The sequence below is a fragment of the Anolis carolinensis genome, chromosome 6 (assembly GCF_035594765.1).
Source record: "Anolis carolinensis isolate JA03-04 chromosome 6, rAnoCar3.1.pri, whole genome shotgun sequence".
Lineage (NCBI taxonomy): Eukaryota > Metazoa > Chordata > Lepidosauria > Squamata > Dactyloidae > Anolis > Anolis carolinensis.
The window spans coordinates 10,753,077-10,773,684 of NC_085846.1; the positions used below are offsets into that span (position 1 = coordinate 10,753,077).

The following is a 20,608-nucleotide window of genomic DNA, read 5'->3' on the forward strand; positions in this document are numbered from 1 at the left end:
TAACCAATGAAAACGCACTTTCTTTAATGTTTAAAGGCAATTCCAAGTGCTGTACAGATATTCTAAAAAGCTGACAAAACTTCACTTTTGATTGGAAATCTGAAAATAATTTTTCACATCCTTTTGCATTTGGAAAATAATCTTTTGTTTTCTTTTCAAGACATGGGGTCAAGTAATAATATGATGCTCAAAATTTCAGAATCTACCAAAAATCTGAATTTTATTCCGGAGTCACTTTAAAATTAGAGTATTTTTAAATGATACCCAACCATGCTTACAAAGCAATTCTTTTAAAATATCAAAATAAGTCAAGCAATAGTCTCTGGGGGAACCTGAGATACAGCTGAGTGGTGTTAAATTATCTACCACAACGATAAGCAGCCAGGTTCTTCTGTCCCTTTCCTCAAAGGGCGGGACCCCAAAGAAGTCACCCCAATAGTCTGGTGATCCAAAATGATCTTGGATCTTGGATGCAGATGTCTTAATGTGCTCCTTTCATGTTTTCGGAGTGGAACGACGTTCAGAAAGTGAGGCTGAGAAGTGCCTCCGAAAGCTTGTTCAGGTCTCGACAGCAAGGCTCCCTCATGAGTACAAAATCAACCTTCCTATCTTGGTCCACAAAGATCTCCAGAAGGTCTCTCCTCAGCCTTTCCGTCTCCGTGTCAAGCCGAAGCGCTCCTTTCTCAGTAGCTGTATCTTGAGGATCCCGCCTTCGGTCTCCAAGCAAAACCGCAGGTGGCTTCCTGTCTCGTAAATGAAGGACCTCCGTCTGCGACGTGGGACGAACGGGGACAGGTGCAGGAGCCGGCCGGCCACTGAAGGAATGGCAACTTGGAGCCTTGGTCTTGCTGTTGGGAACATAAAGGAAGAAAAGTTTGCACCCGGGCTTTGTAATGGAATTGGGTTGCTAGTTCTCCAAACGACTGCTTTAGCTACAAAAGTACATTTGGCCAAGTTGGCCAAAATTTTTTTTCTGGAAGTACTTGCTACAAAACGCTTAATTTTATTCCTTCAAGATTGCAAATTAATTCAGAAGAACTAGCATCATGTATCAATGACTCCTGCTTCCCTTTCTTCTCAAAATCCATGTGCCCTTCACTACCGGCCATATGATGGAGCAGTGCCAATATTTATGGAAGTGCTTCTCAACCTTTACAATGCCACGACCCATTAATACGGTTCCTCATGTTGTGGGGATCCCCCAACCGTAAAATTATTTTCGTTGCTACTTCATAACTGTAATTTTGCTACTGTTAGGAATCGTAATGTAAATATCTGATACGCAGGATGCATTTTCATTTGCTGGACCAAATTTGGCACAAATACCCGATAGGCCCAATTTGAATCCTGATGGGGTTAGGGCGGGGGGTTGATTTTGTCATTTGTGAGTTGTAGTTGCTGGGATTTATAGTTAACCTACATCAAAGAGCACTCTGAACTCTATCAACGATGGGATTGAACCAAACTTGGCACACAAAACTCCCCAGACCAACAGAAAATGCTGGAAGGGTTTGGTGGGGATTGACCTTGAGTTTTGGAGTTGTAGTTCACCTACATCCAGAGAGCACCGTGGACTTGAAACAATGATGGATCTGGACCAAACTTGGCCCAAATACTCAATATGCCCAAATTTGAACACTAGTGGAGATTGGGGAAAATAGACCTTGACATTTGGGAGTTGTAATTGCTGGGATTTATAGTTCACCTACGATCAAAGAGCCCCTTGAATCCCACCAAGGATAGAAATTGGGCCAAACTTCCCACATAGAACCCCCATGACCAACAGAAAATACTGGAGGGCTTTAGGTTCCTAAGACCATCAGAAATATGTGTTTTCTGATGGTCTTTGGCAACCCCTCCTCTTGCGACCCCCCCCCCCCCAGGGGTCCCACTCCCAGATTGAGAAACACTGGTTTATGTCAAGATGTTTGGTGCTCTTAAAGCGCCTCCCATCTAAAGGGATTCCCCTCTCTGGACCTGACTTCTATATCAATCTGTTCGTTTTAGAGATGCTTCCATCATAGCATCATGTCTTGGCTATTTTAATTCAAAATGGGAAATGTGACTTAACAGATGTCATCGAATCAGGGTTAGACGAGACCACAAGGGCTTATTTTGCAGACCCTGAAAATTTGTGAAAATTTTAAAAACCCTGAATGCCTTAAGAAAACCACTCTAAGTACCACCAAAAATGTGATCATCTGACTTTCCTTGTCCACCCTTACACTCCAAACTGTGGGCATCAACTGGGTGATTTCCAAAACCAGAATTGACATCTCATAATTTCCAGTTGTATTGGAACACCCACACAACTCATGGCAGGAGAAATGTCCCCCACTTCCCCATTAGTGGCTCATTCCTGTTTTAATTTATGCATGGCCCTCTCAACCAAGCTCTTAAGGGTAAGATGATCATTTCCAGCTGCGGATACATACCTGGGGTTTTTCTTCAAGAATTCTACTAAGGTGGGTCCTTCTCTTCCTAAGGGGTCATCCGGAACCATGAAGATATTCCCCACGAAAATGTACTGCAGTAAGCTGGGTGAGACAGAAACAGAAAAGTCAAGATGAGCCTCTGAGTTTCGCCCATTTGTTCAACCACTGCCTTCAAATACCAGGACTTCTAATTGTCTCATTGCTCTGGTCCCAAATATAGGAAGTATCTAAATGTCGTCATGATTTCTTTACAAGACTTTTGTACAGTAGGTCCTCCACTTTTGCAAGTGTTCATTCAGGGCTCAGAACCTCTATGAAAGTGGGAAAACCGTAAATAACAAACTTAAGTTATGCTGCCCCCCTCTACCAGTGAACACCTTTCAAAGTATCTTCAGGTCCTCTTAGTGACTCTATGTGTCCGAATTTAACCAACAGTACTATTGAACTAAGAAGTGGCATACAGAAATTACCTAATCCTGACTGAGCTTAACTAGCTCACATCTCTCTTTTATGTACTGCTAAGTCTAACTCTTCCCCTAGCTTACTCCTAATTTTGATATGACTCCTATCTCTTACGCCAACCTCTTGTCTTTCCAACTAAGTGTCCTGCACCTTTTAAGATTTCTTCAAACATTCAGCCAATCACTAGCAGCTTCAAACATTGCACATAATTATCTACTCCCAACAGATCTTTACCATATTACCTGAACTATACCTCACATAAAAAGGTAAAGGTTTCCCCTGATGTTAAGTCTGACTCTGGGGGTTAGTGCTCATCTCCATTTCTAAGCCGAAGAGCCGGCGTTGTCTGTAGACACCTCCAAGGTCATGTGGCCAGCATGACTGCATGGAGCGCCGTTACCTTCCCGCTGGAGCGGTACCTATTGATCTACTCACATTTGCATGTTCTCGACTACTAGGTTGGCAGGAGCTGGAGCTAACAGCGGGCGCTCAAGCCGCTCCCGGGATTTGAACCTGGGACCTTTCGGTCTGCACATACCTCATCATAATTACATTATACCTTAATTTCTTTAAGAACAACAGTTCCCTTCCCAAAGTCCGTAACATCAGCATCATCATGCCTGGAACTGATTAGAACAGTGGGCAGCTTTGCATCATCGGAAACCAAATCCTATCAAAAGAATAAGAGGGTTGAGATCTTCGGGATCTGTCTCACCTTTCCTTGATGATCCTGATCCACTTCTTGGACTCTTTGGCCAGATCCCGAAATTGGTCATTGGTGACAATGACGCCATTCGTCTGTTCCGCCAGCTTGAGCATAAACCTGAAGGGAGGGGAGGTATGTGGAAGGAACACAGAAAGAAAGAGAAAATTAAGTATGGCATTTTTATCTTATTTAGGTTTCCAAATCTTTCTTGTTTTGAGGAAATCTATCATACATTACACTGGCCAACACACATTTTGCTGCCTCAAATATTAGACATGTATCTAGGTAACCCACTCTCCGAGCCTTCCATACACAATTGAAGACATATTTTTTCCGACAAAGCTTTGACCATATATGGATTCTTTAATGAATTTACATGAGGACCTTCAGATTCTTTATCAAGCACTTTACAAGACTGAGATTGATTATTGTTGCAGATCTTTCCATCAGCAGAATTTTTTTTTTGCAGCACAGTGGTTTAGCCAGCTGTACTAAGCCCAGCTCCTAATGGCCCACCATTTATGATGTAACACTCCATAGGACACATATTGGAGAAGAAGAGTAGACTATGACTGTATGAGGCACACTACCTCCTGGAGCAACATGCCTGTAATTACTGATCATATTTCACACTGAGAAAGCCAGGAGTTGGGCTGGATGACCATTGAGTTCTTTTCCAACTATATGATTCCATGATTCCAACTATATGATACCCAGGCTCTTAAGACAAAGGATAGGATATAACAGGCATGGACAAAATTGGGCCCTCCAGGTGTTTTGGACTCCAACTCCCACAATTCCTAATAGCCTACTGGATGTTAGGAATTGTGGAAGTTGAAGTCCAAAACACCTGGAGGGCCAAAGTTTGCCATGCTTGGGATATCGGCTTTCAAAATGAACAAGAACCACAAGTGTATTTTCCTGCAGGGAAGCTCTTTCTCATTCCACCTCCTGGTCCACCACAATGGGCTTTTGTTCCCCTGTACGTTGCATCCACCCAGCACCATGACTCAAAAGTCATGCGTGTGCCTCACCCGCCTGGGCTCCGTCTGCCTGCTGGCAGATTCATTTCCTGCTTCTGCTCAAAGCCTTGGCTCATGTGACCTCATCACACCATCAAGGTATCCGGTGCCTTGCGAACTGGAAAGCCCAGCCTGGAGGAAACTCCCAGGGGCAGTCCAAGTTTGACCCCAAAATAGATAAGAATTAAAACGGAAGAAGCGGTTTGTTTGTTTTTTCGGAAGTGTCCGCCGCAAGTTTTCTCAGCCTACATGAGATACGTAATACCAATTCCCACTTTCTGAGCATCGCTTCCCTTCCACCCCCCACAAATCCTAAAATCCACTTTCTGTCCGCCTATGAGTTCATCTACACAGTCGAATTAATGCAGCCTGACACGACTTTTAAGTACCATGTCTCAATGATATGGAATAGTGGGAGCTGTAGTTTGGTGAGGCACCACAGAGAAGGCTAGAACTCCCAACTACCATGATTCCATAGCATTGTGAAAGGTAAAGGTTTCCCCTGAAGTTAAGTCAGTCATGTCTGTCTCTGGGGGTTGGTGCTCATCTCCATTTCTAAGCCGAAGAGCCGGCGTTGTCCGTAGACACCTCCAAGGTCATGTGGCCGGCATGACTACATGGAGCACCGTTAAGTCAATAGCATTAAGTCAATGGAAGTTCAAGTGATGTCAAATTGCATTAATCTAACAGTGTAGATGTGCTATATGTACCTCCCTTTTCCCACCTGCTTTCCAAACTGAGAATGCAAAATAGCTCACAGAAGGATGAAAACAGGTCAAGCAGAGTGCAAAAACTCATAATGTTAATACACAAATGGGCAACAATTCCTAACAATGTTTGCCACTACAGATACCTAACAGATCTTCAGGGGGAAAATACACCTTAGCAGGCATACCACTTTAACTGCCATGGCGAAATGATATGGAATCCTGGGAGTTGTAGTTTGGTGAGGCACCAGCACTTTTTGGCAGGGAAGGTAAAGAAATCGTAGAACTACAATTCCCATAATTCCATGGCAGTCAAAGTAGTATCAAGGTGCATGGGGTCAAGGAACTCTCTCCAATGCAAAGAATGGAAAAGTTATATTTGGGGATGGCAACTCTGGCCCAGGCATAGGCCAACTTCGGCCCTCCAGGTGTTTTGGACTTCAACTTCCACAATTCCTAACAGCCAGTAGGCTGCTAGGAATTGTGAGAGTTGAAGTCCAAAACATCTGGAGGGCTGAAGTTGGCCCATGCCTGCTCTGTCCCTTCCTGCACTGCCATATAAAATCTAGGTTATCTGCTTTGAACCGTATTATATGGCAGTGTAGACTCAAATAATCCAGTTCAAAGCAGATAATGTGGATGATCTGCTTTGCTAATCAGGATAATATGGCAGTGTAGAAGAGGCCTCAGAGCAGTGTTGTGTTTTGAGTGTTCAAATAGGATCATGGAAGAGCAGGGTTCAAATTCCCCATTTGGCCAATGAAACCTACTATGTGACCATGGGCAAGTCATACCCTCTCAGCCTCAGAGAAAGACCTAAAACAATGATTTCTGAAGAAATCTTGCCAAGAAAACCCCATCATCATAAATTACTTGAAGGCATACAACAACAACTATCCCCTATGAACTCAAGAAAGCTATACTCAAGATACTCAAGAAATCACTACTGACCGAGAGGTCATGAGTTCGAAGCCAGCCCAGATCGGAGTAAGCTCCCAACCATTAATAGTCTAGCTTGCTGTTCACCTCTGCAGCCCAAAAGACAGTTGCATCTGCCAAGTAGGAAATGTAGGTACCGCTTTATTCGGGGAGGCTAATTTAACTAATTTACAACACAATAAAACCTTCCAGCAGAAGAATGAGAAAGTACTCCATCAAGGACTTGATGTCACAAGTGGATGGTGAAGCGGCAGCTCTCCCTGTGACCGAAATCGAGCATACCCTCATGAAGCCGGAAGCTGGAATGTTAAATTACCTCTGTGTCTGTATATGTGTGTGTGTGTGTGTGCGTGCGTGTATATCGTATATTGAATGTTTGCCATTTATATGTGCATTGTGATCTGCCCTGAGTCCCCTTCAAGGTGAGAAGGGTGGAATATAAATACTGTAAATAAAGAAATAAATGCTTTTAACATACTTGTTTTTTTTTTGTTTATTTACTTTAATTTGATCTTACCTTTTCCCATTATAGGGACTCAAGACGGCTAATTACAAACAGAAAGCAAAATCAGAGTTGGATGTCAAAATAAGAACCCTCCATTGGGTTTGAAAAAGGTTTCACTGACCTGTCATCGTACGGGACAATGCCTTTCCCGTCTATTTTGCGCGAGGGGGTGAGAGAGAGGATGCTCAGCTTGTGTAACTCAACCAAGTAGTGCTTCTCTGCATTTGGGAAGAGGACGGGGAGGGAAAAACCCAACAAGAGTCATCGCCAAAGTTGCAGCAACAGAGCCGGGAAGTCGACATTTCTTGTTCACAAATTCGTTACATCTTACAAAATCTGTAGCTGCCAGACCCAATCCCTCATTTAGAACCAAGCTGAACTGATATCAGTAAGAATTATATGCTGGAACCAGTTTGAGGCTCAGATGATGATTACACAAACCACTGAGCACTAATGTTCATTATGGGCTTTCTTTTGCACACTTTCACGGGATTTTGTAGTCTAGCTGCCAGAATTCAAAACTAACTTCGAACTGCATGAAATAGTCAGTGTAGATGGGGCTCAGGCTGCTTAGAACTGAGGTTATTCTGCAGGGTAACCTATGCCAACTTGACTTACTGGAGGAAATGTAGGTATTTATTAAATACACAAGGTGCTCTAATTGGGCATCTGATTTTTTTCAATTTTAAATGAACCCTCTGTCAAGTCACTTAGTTTTAATGCAAATATGCTCCCCCTCAAAAGGTTAAAAATGAAACCAAATCAATGGAAATACTTGATATTTTGACAGAAAAGGACATTCCTTCTTCTCTTTTCCATAGCAAGGAATGCCCCCTCTACCATCAATGTGTGAAGCAGCTAAAAATGTCTTTGTTTATGCATCTTTATGCATACTGAGTCAACTAACATTAATTCACATAATGCATCTACACTGTAGAATTAATGCAATTTGACATCACTTTAACACAGTGGTTCTCAACCTGTGGGTCCCCAGATGTTTTGGCCTTCAACTCCCAGGAATCCTAACTGCTGGGAATTCTGGGAGTTGTAGGCCAAAACACCTGGGGACCCACAGGTTGAGAACCACTGCTAACAGTATGGTTCAATGGTATGAAATACTAGGATTTGTAGTTTGATAAGACACCAGCACTCTTTGGCAGAAAAGACTAAAAGTCTTGTAGAACTACAATTCCCATGATTCCATAACTTTGAGGGATGGCAGTTAAAGTGGGGGGGTAGGGTTTCATGTCAGAAGCGACTTGAGAACATACTGCAAGTTGCTTCTAGTGTGAGAGAATTGGCTGTCTACAGAGACATTGCCCAGGGGAAGCCCGGATGTGTTACCATCCTGCTAGGAGGCTTCTCTCATGTCCTTGCAAGCTAGAGCTGACAGAGGAGGGCTCACCCCCATCTCACGGATTCGAACCGGCAACGTTCAGGTCAGCAACCCAACCTTTAAGTCAGCAGTTCTGCCAGCACAAGGGTTTAACCCATTGCGCCGCCATGGCTGCTAAAGTGGGATCAAACTGCATGAATTCTATGGTGCAGACGCACTCTGGAAATATTTTTGTATACAGTGGGCAGAAGTCCTCCATTTTTCTTACCTCTCACATTGGAGTCTTCTTCCATCCGGTGCTGAGGGACTAAGACAGTCACTTCCCGGTGCCCCCGGTCCCAGAAATATTGTACCGCCAAAGCGATGCCTCGACACGAGAAGAATTGGTTGAGACCATGCCTAGAAGAACAGAAAGTGCCACTCTAAGGTTCAAGTATGCCTAGAAAAAATCCATTTGGTAATTCCACTCCAAAGGGAATAGGGCGTAGAATGGGAAGTGCTTCACTGAAAGCGTCAACAAACGCTACCATGTATTTTACACTGGACTACAACTCCCACCATCCACCAGATGGTTTCAGAGATTTGGTGACACGTAATATTGGATCAGGTTCATGGACCAAGGGTTCCCAAATTTTATTAGATCCAGGATTTCAAGTCTAATACAGACATAATAATGCTTTAATTTATCGACCAGATACGACTGTTAAGGTGCACCTGTAGAATTAATGTAGCTTGACACTACTTGAACTGCCACAGTTCAATGCTATAGATTCCTGGGATTCGTAGTAGGTGGAGAAGGTTAGATCTTATAACATGGCAGCTCTCATGATTCCATAGACATGAGCCATGGAGGTTAAAGGGCTGTCAAGTTGCATTAAATCTATAGTGTAGAATAGATGCAACCTAGGGCAATAGATGGAATGATTTCCCCAATAGTACCTCCATTCGCTCTGAGAACAAAGCAAGAAAAGGGAAATGTCAGGCAGTGATCATATATCGTGGCACATTTTGCCATTAAAGGCACCTGTAAAATTATTGGTCATTTTATATAACTGTCATAGCCATTTATGGGTCAACTGTTGGATAGCATCATTTTTGCAAAAACTTATTATGTAAAAGCATGCTCTTTCTGCTTATTTGTTGGACAGACTCTGAACTTGTCAGACTCCACAGCCTTTTCACACAACATAATTATAGCACTGCGATTCCACTTTAACCATCATGGCAGCATCCTGGAGAATCCTGGGTTTGTAACTGGATTACAAAACTCTCTAGCAGAGTCTTTTAAATATAGTAAAGGTAAAGGTTTCCCCTTGACATTAAGTCTAGTCGAGCCCGACTTTGTGGGTTGATGCTCACCTCCATTTTTAAGCTGAAGAGCCGGCGTTGTTCATAGATGCCTCCAAGGTCATGTGACCAGCATGAGTGCATGGAGAGCTATGACCTTCCCCCCGAACCAGTACCTATTGGTCTACTCACATTTGCATGTTTTCGAACTGCTAGGTTGGCAGAAGCTGGGGTTAACAACGGGAGCTCATCCTGTCTGTGTATTCGAACCGTCGACATTCCAGTCTGCAAGTTCTGCAGCTTAGTGGTTTACCCCACTGCACCATTGCAGCCCCTTTTAAATACAGTGCAACCCCCATATTCATGTGAGATATGCTCCAGGACTTTGCATGGAAGGCAAAACCACAAGAATTAATGAACCCAAATGAACAAACAACATCTGGCAGAAGCATACCATACAGCAGTGCTGGAGGACCTAGGAAATACCTAGAGAGGACCACATCTTCCAGCATGACTTTTGGTCTACTTTCATATTATAGAGTATCTCAAAGGACCTAGAAATGCCTTGAGAGGACATATTTTGTCAGACGTGTGTATGTGAAATTGTGGGCACTATGGATATAGGGGTCACACTGTACTCCTTCCTAACTGTAACAATTAAAAGTCAAATCATAGTATTATAGCTGTGTCGTGCATAAGGATTCCTGGTTAGTTTTGTCATGAAACAAACCATCCTCAATTCACTAGTGATTCCACTCTCTAGAACAGTGATATCCAACCTGGCCAGCCTGTCAAATGGTCAGGAATTCTGGGAGCTGAATTCCAAAACACCTGGAAGACCAAAGGTTGAACGCCACTGAACTAGACAGGCATAGTGATTTATACAACCAACCTGTTCCCAGTTGGAAGGATCTGCCCAAAGTTCCACTGATATATAGTGAGTTAAATAGGGAATTAGCCACAGTCAGAACCCATAGGTATTCACAGTTTGGAAATAAGGCAAAGGGGGGGGGGGGGAGGAATCAAGGGGGTATTTCGGAAAAGTCAGGCCTTCAGCTTTGCTGATATTCTCAGCAAGTCAAAACACCAAATGAGACCCCTAACTGACAGGCAGCCTCCGGATCTGTGAGTGCACAAAACATCTACCCCCTCAACGACAGTCAAAATTTCCTATATATTTGTGAAGCTCCTTTTGGTGCCTTACAAAGGATATCTGCCCATTTATATAACTGCACATATTCTAGACCAGGCATGGGCAAACTTTGGCCCTCCAGGTGTTTTGGACTTCAACTTCCTACCGGCTGTTAGAATTATGGGAGTTGAAGTCCAAAACACCTGGAGGACAGAAGTTTGCCCATGCCTGGTCTAGACTGTGCTTCTATTAGATGGAAGCATAGTAGATAAAGTGGATTAATACTATTACTATATAAACACTTCTTCACATTTGTGGGTCTGACTTTTGCAGATTTGATTATTCGTGAATTTGATGAACACGTTCCCTCCCCAGGAATCTCTAGGTCATCTAAAAATTGACCAACATTTTTCTGAAGATGACCAAAGAGTCATGAGGAAGAACCAAGAGATTCTCAAAGTTCTCTAAGGTTAAAAAACAGTGTTTTTTATTTGTGATTTCCATTGTGGGGTGACCTTGCATTCCTAATTCCATGAAAATGAAGGGTCTAGTGTATTTGTGCAATGTGAAAAAAGGATAATAAGCTCTTTCTCAAGCCTGAATGAGAACAGTCTGAGCTATTTAGAAGGCTCAGGTGTTGGAAAACTGCCTTAGGTTGGGTGTAGTCTTCTGCAAAGACGCATGCTACCCACCAAAGGTAGCCTAGTCAACCATTATTGATCTACTACACAACCACATCAAATTATTTTAAAATGACTGCTTTAGATATGACCACCTCCCATCCAAAGGGCCATACCAAGAACTAGAATGTCTCCTTGGACTTCCTTTCATCAGCCTGTACTCACATCATGGCCACATTGCTGCCATCAATGATGACCATCCGCAGGTTTTTCTTCCCGGGTGTGTTGGCCAGCTTGAGCTTGAACTGCATCTGGAGAGCCTCCTCAAAGCGCTGGGCTCCAGTTACCGTAGACACTGGGCCATGGTGCCCAAAGCTGGTGCTTTCCGAGGAATGGTTCTCCTCAGAATCTGATGTAGAAGACAAGAAATTACCAGTGGAGGGAATATCAGGAGAAAAAGCAACAACTGCTGGGTTTGGTGGTGAAGTGTGGTGCTCCTCATGGAACGGAGACCCACTGTTCCGCCTGGTATCATTATCAGGTCTCCACGGCGAGGGTTCCTTGTGATTCAAAACGGTTGCCCTCCGGACACCAGGCTGCCCTCCTTGTTCTGGCTTCATTGCAGAGGTTCCTGTCGCACCTTCTGGCTCTTCTCCTTTCTCATGGAGACGCCTCAGTATATCCGCGAGTGGGGCTCCTGTGTGTATCTCTGTGGAGATCTCACTGGGCGAGTGGCCACAGTTGGCCACCGCAGCTCTGATGATCTCCCTCATGTAGTCCTTTTCATCCTGCGTCTTTCCGGGCAAAGGAGGAGGAAACTCTTTCCCCCCAGGCTCTATCTGAGGGAGGATGAGATCTCCTTTCTGGCCTGCTTCTGCCATGTGGACCTTATCCAAGATGGTGGAAGGCGCTTCCCGTACGCCACCCTCCAAAAGTATCTTCTTAACCACCCGCTCCTCATAGCCCATGGTTTTAAAGAAGTTTAGCCTCATTTTGAACTCCTTCTCTGTCCAGGATGACAACTGGATGTCTGACGACACTTCCTCCTCAGAGGTTTCTTCAGGCAAGCTAGCAGGACTGGAATCCCTTGCACAAAGAGAACTCTTCCCTTCCTCTTGTTTATCCTCTAAAGACTCTGTTAAACCTGCGAAACCAGGAAATGTCCACGTTTTATGAGTAGTCCTTGCAGCCGGGATGGGTTGGGGGGAACTCTTAGGAAATGTCGGCCTTGAAGCATTTGCCTCATGCCAACCCTGAAGACCGTTCAAACCATATAGGAAGTCCTGAGGCCTCGCATTCAATTCAGACTCAGCAACGCCTCTGGGAAAGTCAACCCTTGACCCCTGAGGCAAAGCTTGGCCTGGGTCAGTCCTAACATTTCGATGCCTACCAGAACACTGTGGTTGGGTAAAATCATGGGACTTTGGAGGAGACTCTTGAAGTCTGGTAAAGCCTGCTGGCAATTCAACGCTACAGTCTCTATTTCTGCTCTCTTCTCGGATTGTTGTCAGTCCCATTGGTAACCCAAATGTATTCTGAGGTCTTTTGGGTGATTGTGGCCTGCCACCACCCAGAGTTACTGTTTCCCATTCTAGAGAAGAGTTTTGATCAAGGCTAGGTGTTGTCCAGCATTCACTCCCTTGTCTGTCTTCCTGATTCTCCTTCACCAAATTGAGTAGCTCCTCTTTGACCGACGTGGGCAGGATCAAGAGGTCCATTGCATGCTTGTCATCGTAGGTCTCCACCAAATCCCGGAAGGCCCTCTTGACCTGGGCCTCCCATTCCTCTGGAAGCTTGAGGTTCTTTTGGTGTTTTTCCACAAACTCTTGAATCCGACTCTGGGCCATGACGAAAGCCTCAGCCAATCCTGAGATCAGCAAGACTCCAGGGCGGAGACAGGTAATGTGAGCAGAAGTTCCTTGGGTGAGGCAGTTCAGGAATAATCCATGGGCGCCCAAAAAGATGCACTGCATGTCTTTAGGGTAATAAACCTCCTCAGTCAGCTCCGGAGCACAAAGGCCTTTGATGTATTCCTGGAAAACAAAGCATATTTGAATCTGACATTGAAGACATGAAAACATTTTTGAGCAGGACAACATCTTTTGCTATGAGACATTTCAGTGTGACAATTTTCTGTGAAGTCTATTACAGTCTACCACTGTCTCCGAAAACTAATACAGTACAATCAGCCCTCCACATTTGCAGGTTTGATTACTATGTTCTCTACAGGAATCTCTGGATCCTCCAGCACAACTCTATGGCGAATTTCCAGGGGAAGTTGATCATAGAGTCACAATAGAAGTGCTAAAAATTCCTAGAGAGGTGTTCTTTCTGGTTTTAAAAAATATATTTTAATTCATTTTTTCCATGTTCAATCCTCATGAAAGAGAGGGGCCTGTTGATGAATTGATATAAAACTTGGTCAAACTGGTTCATTTTCATATGAATATCCATGGTATGGTTTTCAGTGTCTCTCTGTCGACTGCTTTGTGATCATATTCCAAGGATGTGAGTCATGTTAGTTGTTGGAATGAAGTTCCTGATATATGCCTTCACATTGGCTATGTTGGCTAGCACCATGAGGATCTGCAATCCAACAAAATTTGAAGCATCCTATGATTCTGCTTCTGGAGAGATGTGTGATTTTCACCCCAAGGTATACAAAGCCACATGTTTCACCCCAGAGCCTTCAAACAAAATGAAGACTGGAGAAAGATTTTGGTGTCAACTTGACAACCTCCTTGAGAACCTCCTAAAGTGGAGGTGGACAAAAGTGGAAGGCTAGAGGTCCTAGAGAGAGGGTCATACCACCATCATACCCCTCCATCACCAAAAACTAAAAAAAAATATGCCCCCAAATATCCCCCATGCCCTCTAGAAAATATGGAGGAAATGTCCAACTTGTTTTAAGGCTCCTCCTGGGTCATTTTGGCCTCCAGGCACTTCCAGATTTCTTACCTTTGCTCTCTGTAGGTTGTCTCCATGGCCCTGCAGTTGCAACCAGATCTTCCTGGCCCCCGGGAAGTCCCCGCCAGGGCCCTGGTCCAACCCCAAGACCCCCAGGACATTCAGCTCGACCCCAAAGAGCTGCTCAATGCGGGGCCGATGCTGCGTCACCACCTCTTGTGCCTCCTCAGACACAGCAAATTCATCCAAGGTCCTCCCGCTGGTCGGCATTGTGGGAGGTTGCTGGTTGCAAGGTCACACTTTGTTCAGGGGACAGTATCTGCTGTTACGTGGCTATGGGGCAACTGGAAAAGAAAACCTTTGTTAGCACAATCAACTAAGAGACCAATGGATTCTGGACAAGACTTTAAGTTTAAATACATTTGGCCCTTCACCATCATTGAGATTAGGGACACATGACTCCTGTGGAAGTGGGAAAGCCATGAATAAAAAAAGAATCACTGTATATACTCGAGTATAAGCCGACCCGAATATAAGCCGAGGCACCTAATTTTACCACAAAAAAGTGGGAAAACATTGACTCCAGTATAAGCCAAGATACCAATAAAATTATATTAATTGAGACATCAGTAGTTTAAATGTTTTTGAATCTTTACATCAAACTGTAATTTAAGATATGACTGTTCAACTCTGATGAAATCATTATTTTAATCTTCTTCAATGTAAGTGTGCTTATGTATCCTTTTAATAATAATAGAGTGAAATAATAAATGTAATAATAATAATAAATGCAGTAAAATAATAAAAGTAATAATAGAGTAAAATAATAAATGTATTATTAATAATAAAAATAGAGTAAAATAAATATAAAAGTAACAACAATAGAGTAAAATAATAAATGTAATAATAATTAATAGAGTAAAATAATAAATGTAACAATACCAATAATAATAGAGAAAAATAATAAATATACCATATATACTTGAGTATAAGCCGACCTGAATATAAGCCTACCAGGACCCTCACCCGAGTATAAGCCAAGGAGGGTTTTTTCAGTCCTAAAAAAGGGCTGAAAAACTAGGCTTATACTCGAGTATATACAGTATTTTAAAACAATAATAGAACACCTCTCCAGAAATCTCTACATCTTCAAGTGTTATTTTATGGTTAATGTCCACCATAATATTGTACAAGAGGACTAAGAAATCTCCAGAGAGGTGTTCCAAAAACCTTAGGTCCTTCAGCACCATTCTATGGTCAACCTCTATAGAAGTGGTTGTTGTTGTTGATGATGATGATGGTGGTGGCGGCGGCGGGGTATGAATGAAAGATTATTATTATTATTATTATTATTATTATTATTATTATTATTATTATTAAAAGCATTTGAAAACTACAAATATACAAACATTAAAATAGAATTAAATATCATTGGTATTAAAAATATTCACTTAAAAATCCATAAAAACATATTCAAACTAAAACTACAAGGACCTACCGATTCCATAGAGAGACCTCATAAATAAAATCAATGCATAATCAAATCTGCAGAAGTTAAATCCAGAAAGGTGGAGGGCTTGATGTATAACAAATTATAAAAAGTAACTCTTAGAGGTATTTGCACCAGGAAGATGTGGTTTCTCAATGCACAGAAGCACCTTGGGACAGTCCCCACAGTGACCTTTGGGGCTCCTCAAGTAGAAACTCAGAAAACAAAAAGCCACATTGGAACAGGTAGAACAAAGAACAGCTCTTTTGTAAAGTTTGTGGATCTTAATTGCTTATTCAAGACTAAAAATTCTCTTTAGGGGGACAGTTCATAATAATGTCCAATACAACACAGTGAGGAAAACAAATAGGAAGACAAAGCTATGGAATGATACTGGGTTGTGCCTGATGTAAAACAGAAATATTGAATTAGCATACGAGGAAATTACCTACAAAGTCACAGGTAGGGTTGTTAGCAACCCACCATTACATGGCATGTGGAGAAACGGTATTGCTTTCAAAACTAAGCCTCTCAAGAATGTCAACTTTCTGGTTTGCTTTTGTTCTTGTGCTAACTTATTTATTTAAAGAGAAGGATCATGTTGCTAGTCCTTATGTCTATAAGAAATTATTTCAAAGTGGCTGGGCAACACTTGCAGAAGCCAAAGAGATTACTGTATGTTTTCAAAGATTAAAAGCTAGGATTTCCCCATTTCTACCATCCGCCCACTTACCTCACCTTGCAAACTTTGCAAAGTTTTGCAAACTTTGTGGCACACACAAAAATGCAGAATATTCCCATAATAATAAAGACGATCCTAGGCAACATTTCATCTATCTGCTTACTTAATCCAGATCAGATGATTATATTATTTGTCTTGGAGGATTGTGATCAGCATTACGCATGGGACCGATCAAGCTTGAACATGTAAATATTCCCTCCATTAAAACATGCCAGGAGAAAGTGAAAGTAACAAAACAAACTATAGAATTAGTGTAGTTCGGCACAACTTTTACCTGCTATGGCTCAATCCCAGGGACCAACTCTCTTTAGTAGAAAGTTGAAAGACCTAGATATACTACAACTCCCACAATCAACTACAACTAAAACACAAACTCTAACTCCCCTTTATGCATTTATTATGCAAAAATAGATGATCCTACAATTGCAGATCGAACTAAATTCCATTTATTGTAAGTAACCATAACCACAGGATTGTTACCATATTGTCACACTTCTTCCTCAAAATGTTCCAGTCTTTTGGGAAGCCTTCAAGTTGATTATCGCTCCAAATCCACACTGTTGACAATTCGGACAAAGTCCACAACCTTAGCAACCCATTTGCTTACACTACGCAATCCTGTTGTACTCTAGCACTTCCTATCCAGTGTCTAGATAGTAGATACACATCAGTAGCTCTAGTGGCTACCATAGAGCTTCGGACACCTATATGTTGTAACACCAGCCAGATCCAAGACGAATATGAACCTTGAAAAACTACAACTTCTATGACTTTGGATGAGATGATTGGAAGGCTATTAAGGAACAAGACATGATCCTGAAAAGTCAAGACATATACAGTAGAATCTCACTTATCCAACATTCGCTTATCCAACGTTCTGGATTATCCAATGCATTTTTGTAGTCAATGTTTTCAATACATTGTGATATTTTGGTGCTAAATTCGTAAATACAGTAATTACAACATAACATTACTGCGTATTGAACTACTTTTTCAGTCAAATTTGTTGTATAACATGATGTTTTGGTGCTTAATTTGTAAAATCATAACTTAATTTGATGTTTAATAGGCTTTTCCTTAATCCCTCCTTATTATCCAACATTTTCGCTTATCTAACATTCTGCCGGCCCGTTTATTTTGGATAAATGAGACTCTACTGTAATTGCAAACTAAAGTTAGGATAGGGGGTTGCTGTGAGTGTTCTGGGCTGTCTGGCCATGTTCCAGAAGCGTTCGCTCCTGATGTTTCACCCACATCTATGGCAGGCATCCTCAGAGGTTGTGAGGTATATTGGAAACTAGACAAGTGGGGTTTATATATCTGTGGAACAATGTCCAGGGTGGAGAAAGAACTCTTGTCTGTTGGAGGCAAGTGTGAATATTGCAATTGGTCACCTTAATTAGCACTGAATGGCCTTTCAGTTTCAAGGTCTGGCTATTTGATGAACCAACCTGGACAGAGCATATTATTTGACAACACAGAAATGCTTGCCCACTCTAACAACTACCATGTCAGACTACACAGAGAAGCCACTGAAATCCACAAGCATGCGGACAGTTTCAACAGAAAGGAGGAAACCATGACAATGAACAAAATCTGGCTACCAGTATTATAAAAAAACTCTAAAATCAGGACAGTAAATAAAGAACAACACTCAAAAACACAGGAAGTATGAATGTTGCAATTGGCCAGCTTGATTAGCATTGAATGGCTTTGCAGCTTCAAAGCCTCACTGCTTCCTGACAGAGGGAATCCTTTGTTGGGAGATGTTAGCTGGCCCTGATTGTTTCTTGTCTGGAATTCCCCTGTCTTCTGAGTGTTGTTCTTTATTTACTGTCCTAATTTTAGAGTTTTTTAAATACCTGCTTGTGGATTCCAGTGGCTTCTCTATGTAGTATGACACGGTGGTTGTTAAGAGTGGTCCAGCATTTCTGAGTTCTCAAATAATGCGCTGTGTTAGGATAGTCGTTGTCATCCTTTCCCTCATTTCGTGAAAGCTAGACTGTGAAGAGAGCGGATAGGAAGGAAATCACTTAAAATGAGGTGCTGGAAAAGAGTTCTATGGGTATTCTTGACTGATAAAACGCAAAGTAAATGGGTCTTGGAACAAATCAAGTTTGAACTTTCCCTAGAAGTCAAGATGACTAAAGTAAGACTTTAGGCATATCACAAGAAGACCTGACTCACGAGAAAAGTCAATAATGCTTAACAATGTAGAAGGGAGTAGGAGAAAAAGGAGACTGCATTCCAGATGACAGACTCAGTCAAGGAAGTGAAGACGTTGATGTCAGGATGACTCGGAAGTCACCATAAGCCAAAGTTGCACTGACTGCATTGATTGCCATTAACAGCAGCAAAGATAAATTCAAGCCTAAACCCATCCTAGTGGTTTTGGCCGCCTGGTGAGAAGAGATAACTCCCTTGAAAAGTCAATAATGCTTAATAAAGTAGAAGGGAGTTGGAAAAGCGAACAATTGTGTTCCAAATGGATAGACTCAGTCAAGGGAGACATAGTGATGAAACATAGAATGATGATCATAGCTCCAAAGCGTTGGAAAGGACCCCCAGAACCATCCAGCCCGAAATCTGGCTATGACAGAAAACACAGGAAGCAGCCAGGCTTTGAAGCTGAGAGGCCATTCAGTGCTAATCAAGGTGGCAAACTGCAACATTCACACTTGGCCCAAAACAGAAAAGAGTGTCACGATCTCCGATCTTTGACATCTCCAGACACAGACCAAGCGCTGACAAAGAACAGATGCCAGCCATAAAACCTCAATTACCCTCTAGTATGTATGAGCCCCTATATAAATGGGCTACAGACAAGATTCTGGCATTCTGTACAATAGAAATCTGTTGGAATCTGCCCAGCGTGTGTCTTGGTGCTTTCTTCTTGGGGAAGACTTACCCACAGCACAACTGGAAGAAGAGAACCTAACAAAGAGTTCTTTCTCCCACCCTGGACCTTCCACAGATATATAAACCTCACTTGCCTAGTTTCCAGCAGACCTCACAATGTTGCAATTGGCCACCTTGATTAGCATTGAGTAGCCTTGCAGCTTCAAAGCCTGGCTGCTTCCTGCAACCAGGCTTCTCCCACCCTGGACACCGAGAGCCTTCTCATTGTTGGCATCCCGGCTCTGGAACTAAAAACGTGAATGTTCCACTGTGTTTTGGATTAGATGGTCCCCCCAGGAAACCTTGGCCCTAGCTATGAGCTATGACCTAAAATCCTGCCCTTGTAGTTTACTATTGTTTCCGACCCAGAGTTATAGTGCTCTACTTTATATACCCTCTATCCCTAAATTTTCTGACATCTGCACTTTATTCATCACAATTCACAATTGAGTTGCACTAGCCCACTCGCCTGAGCACAGAAGCTGCTTACTCTTACAAGTTCACTGGTTGTTGTTGATGATTGTTTTAATACTGTGCCATGTTGTTGTTTTTGTTTTATATTGCCTTATCATGTTGTTTATGAATTTTAATGTGCCACATTTTTAACTATGCGGTGGGGATTTTCCCCATATAAGCTGCCCCGAGTCCCTTCGGGGAGATGGAGGCGGGATACAAAAAATAAAATTATTATTATTATTTTATTATGACACAGCAAACAAGATAGATATGCTGGATTTCGTATCACAAAATCACAAGTCAAACACTTCCCAAGTGTCTAGGACTGTGTGATGTATTTTCGGATGATGCGTGCAGATCCCAGTAGGGTGGCCTTTTGCAATTGGCAGATCGTGATTTTGTCAATATCTATTGTTTCCAAATGCCGGCTGAGATCTTTTGGCACGGCACCCAATGTGCCGATCACCACTGGGACCACCTGCACTGGTTTCTGCCAGAGTCTTTGAAGTTCAATCTTGAGGTCCTGATAGTGGCTAAGTTTTTCCTGTTGTTTTTCGTCAATGCGACTGTCACCTGGGATGGCAACATCAATGATCCAAACCTTTTTCCTTTCCACAACTGTGATGTCTGGTGTGTTGTAATATTATTATTATTATTATTATTATTATTATTATTATTATTGCTTAGTTTCCAACAGACCTCACAACCTCTGAGGATGCCTGCCATAGATGTGGGCGAAACGTCAAGAGAGAATGCTTCTGGAACATGGCCACACAGCCCGGAAAAGGCACAGCAACACAATCAAAGCACTCCTGACAGATGGCCAGGCAGAAAAGGCAACTCCGAGGGAGAATATTTCACTGTCAAGAGCTCTTACTGTACGAAAGTTGTTCTTAATGTGTAGGTGTGATACTTTCCTATCCATGGGGTTCATCCAGACCAGGTATGGGCAAACTTGGGCCCTC

General features: G+C 42.5%; 1 protein-coding gene across 3 annotated transcripts in view; it reads right to left on the minus strand.

Moving 5' to 3' along the window:
* The window catches only part of LOC100563741 (protein KHNYN), a 25,046-nt gene continuing 4,438 nt past the window's right edge, over positions 1-20,608 (minus strand). For all 3 annotated transcript variants that reach the window (XM_008115361.3, XM_062957247.1, XM_003223852.4), the window contains exons 2-8: positions 14,110-14,402; positions 11,377-13,184; positions 8,381-8,511; positions 6,898-6,994; positions 3,613-3,720; positions 2,436-2,537; positions 1-848 (exon numbers count right to left, since the gene is read on the minus strand). In XM_008115361.3, coding sequence (XP_008113568.2) covers positions 521-848; positions 2,436-2,537; positions 3,613-3,720; positions 6,898-6,994; positions 8,381-8,511; positions 11,377-13,184; positions 14,110-14,328 — 2,793 coding nt within the window. In that variant the 5' untranslated portion in view covers positions 14,329-14,402 and the 3' untranslated portion in view covers positions 1-520. The remainder of the gene's footprint in view (positions 849-2,435; positions 2,538-3,612; positions 3,721-6,897; positions 6,995-8,380; positions 8,512-11,376; positions 13,185-14,109; positions 14,403-20,608) is intronic.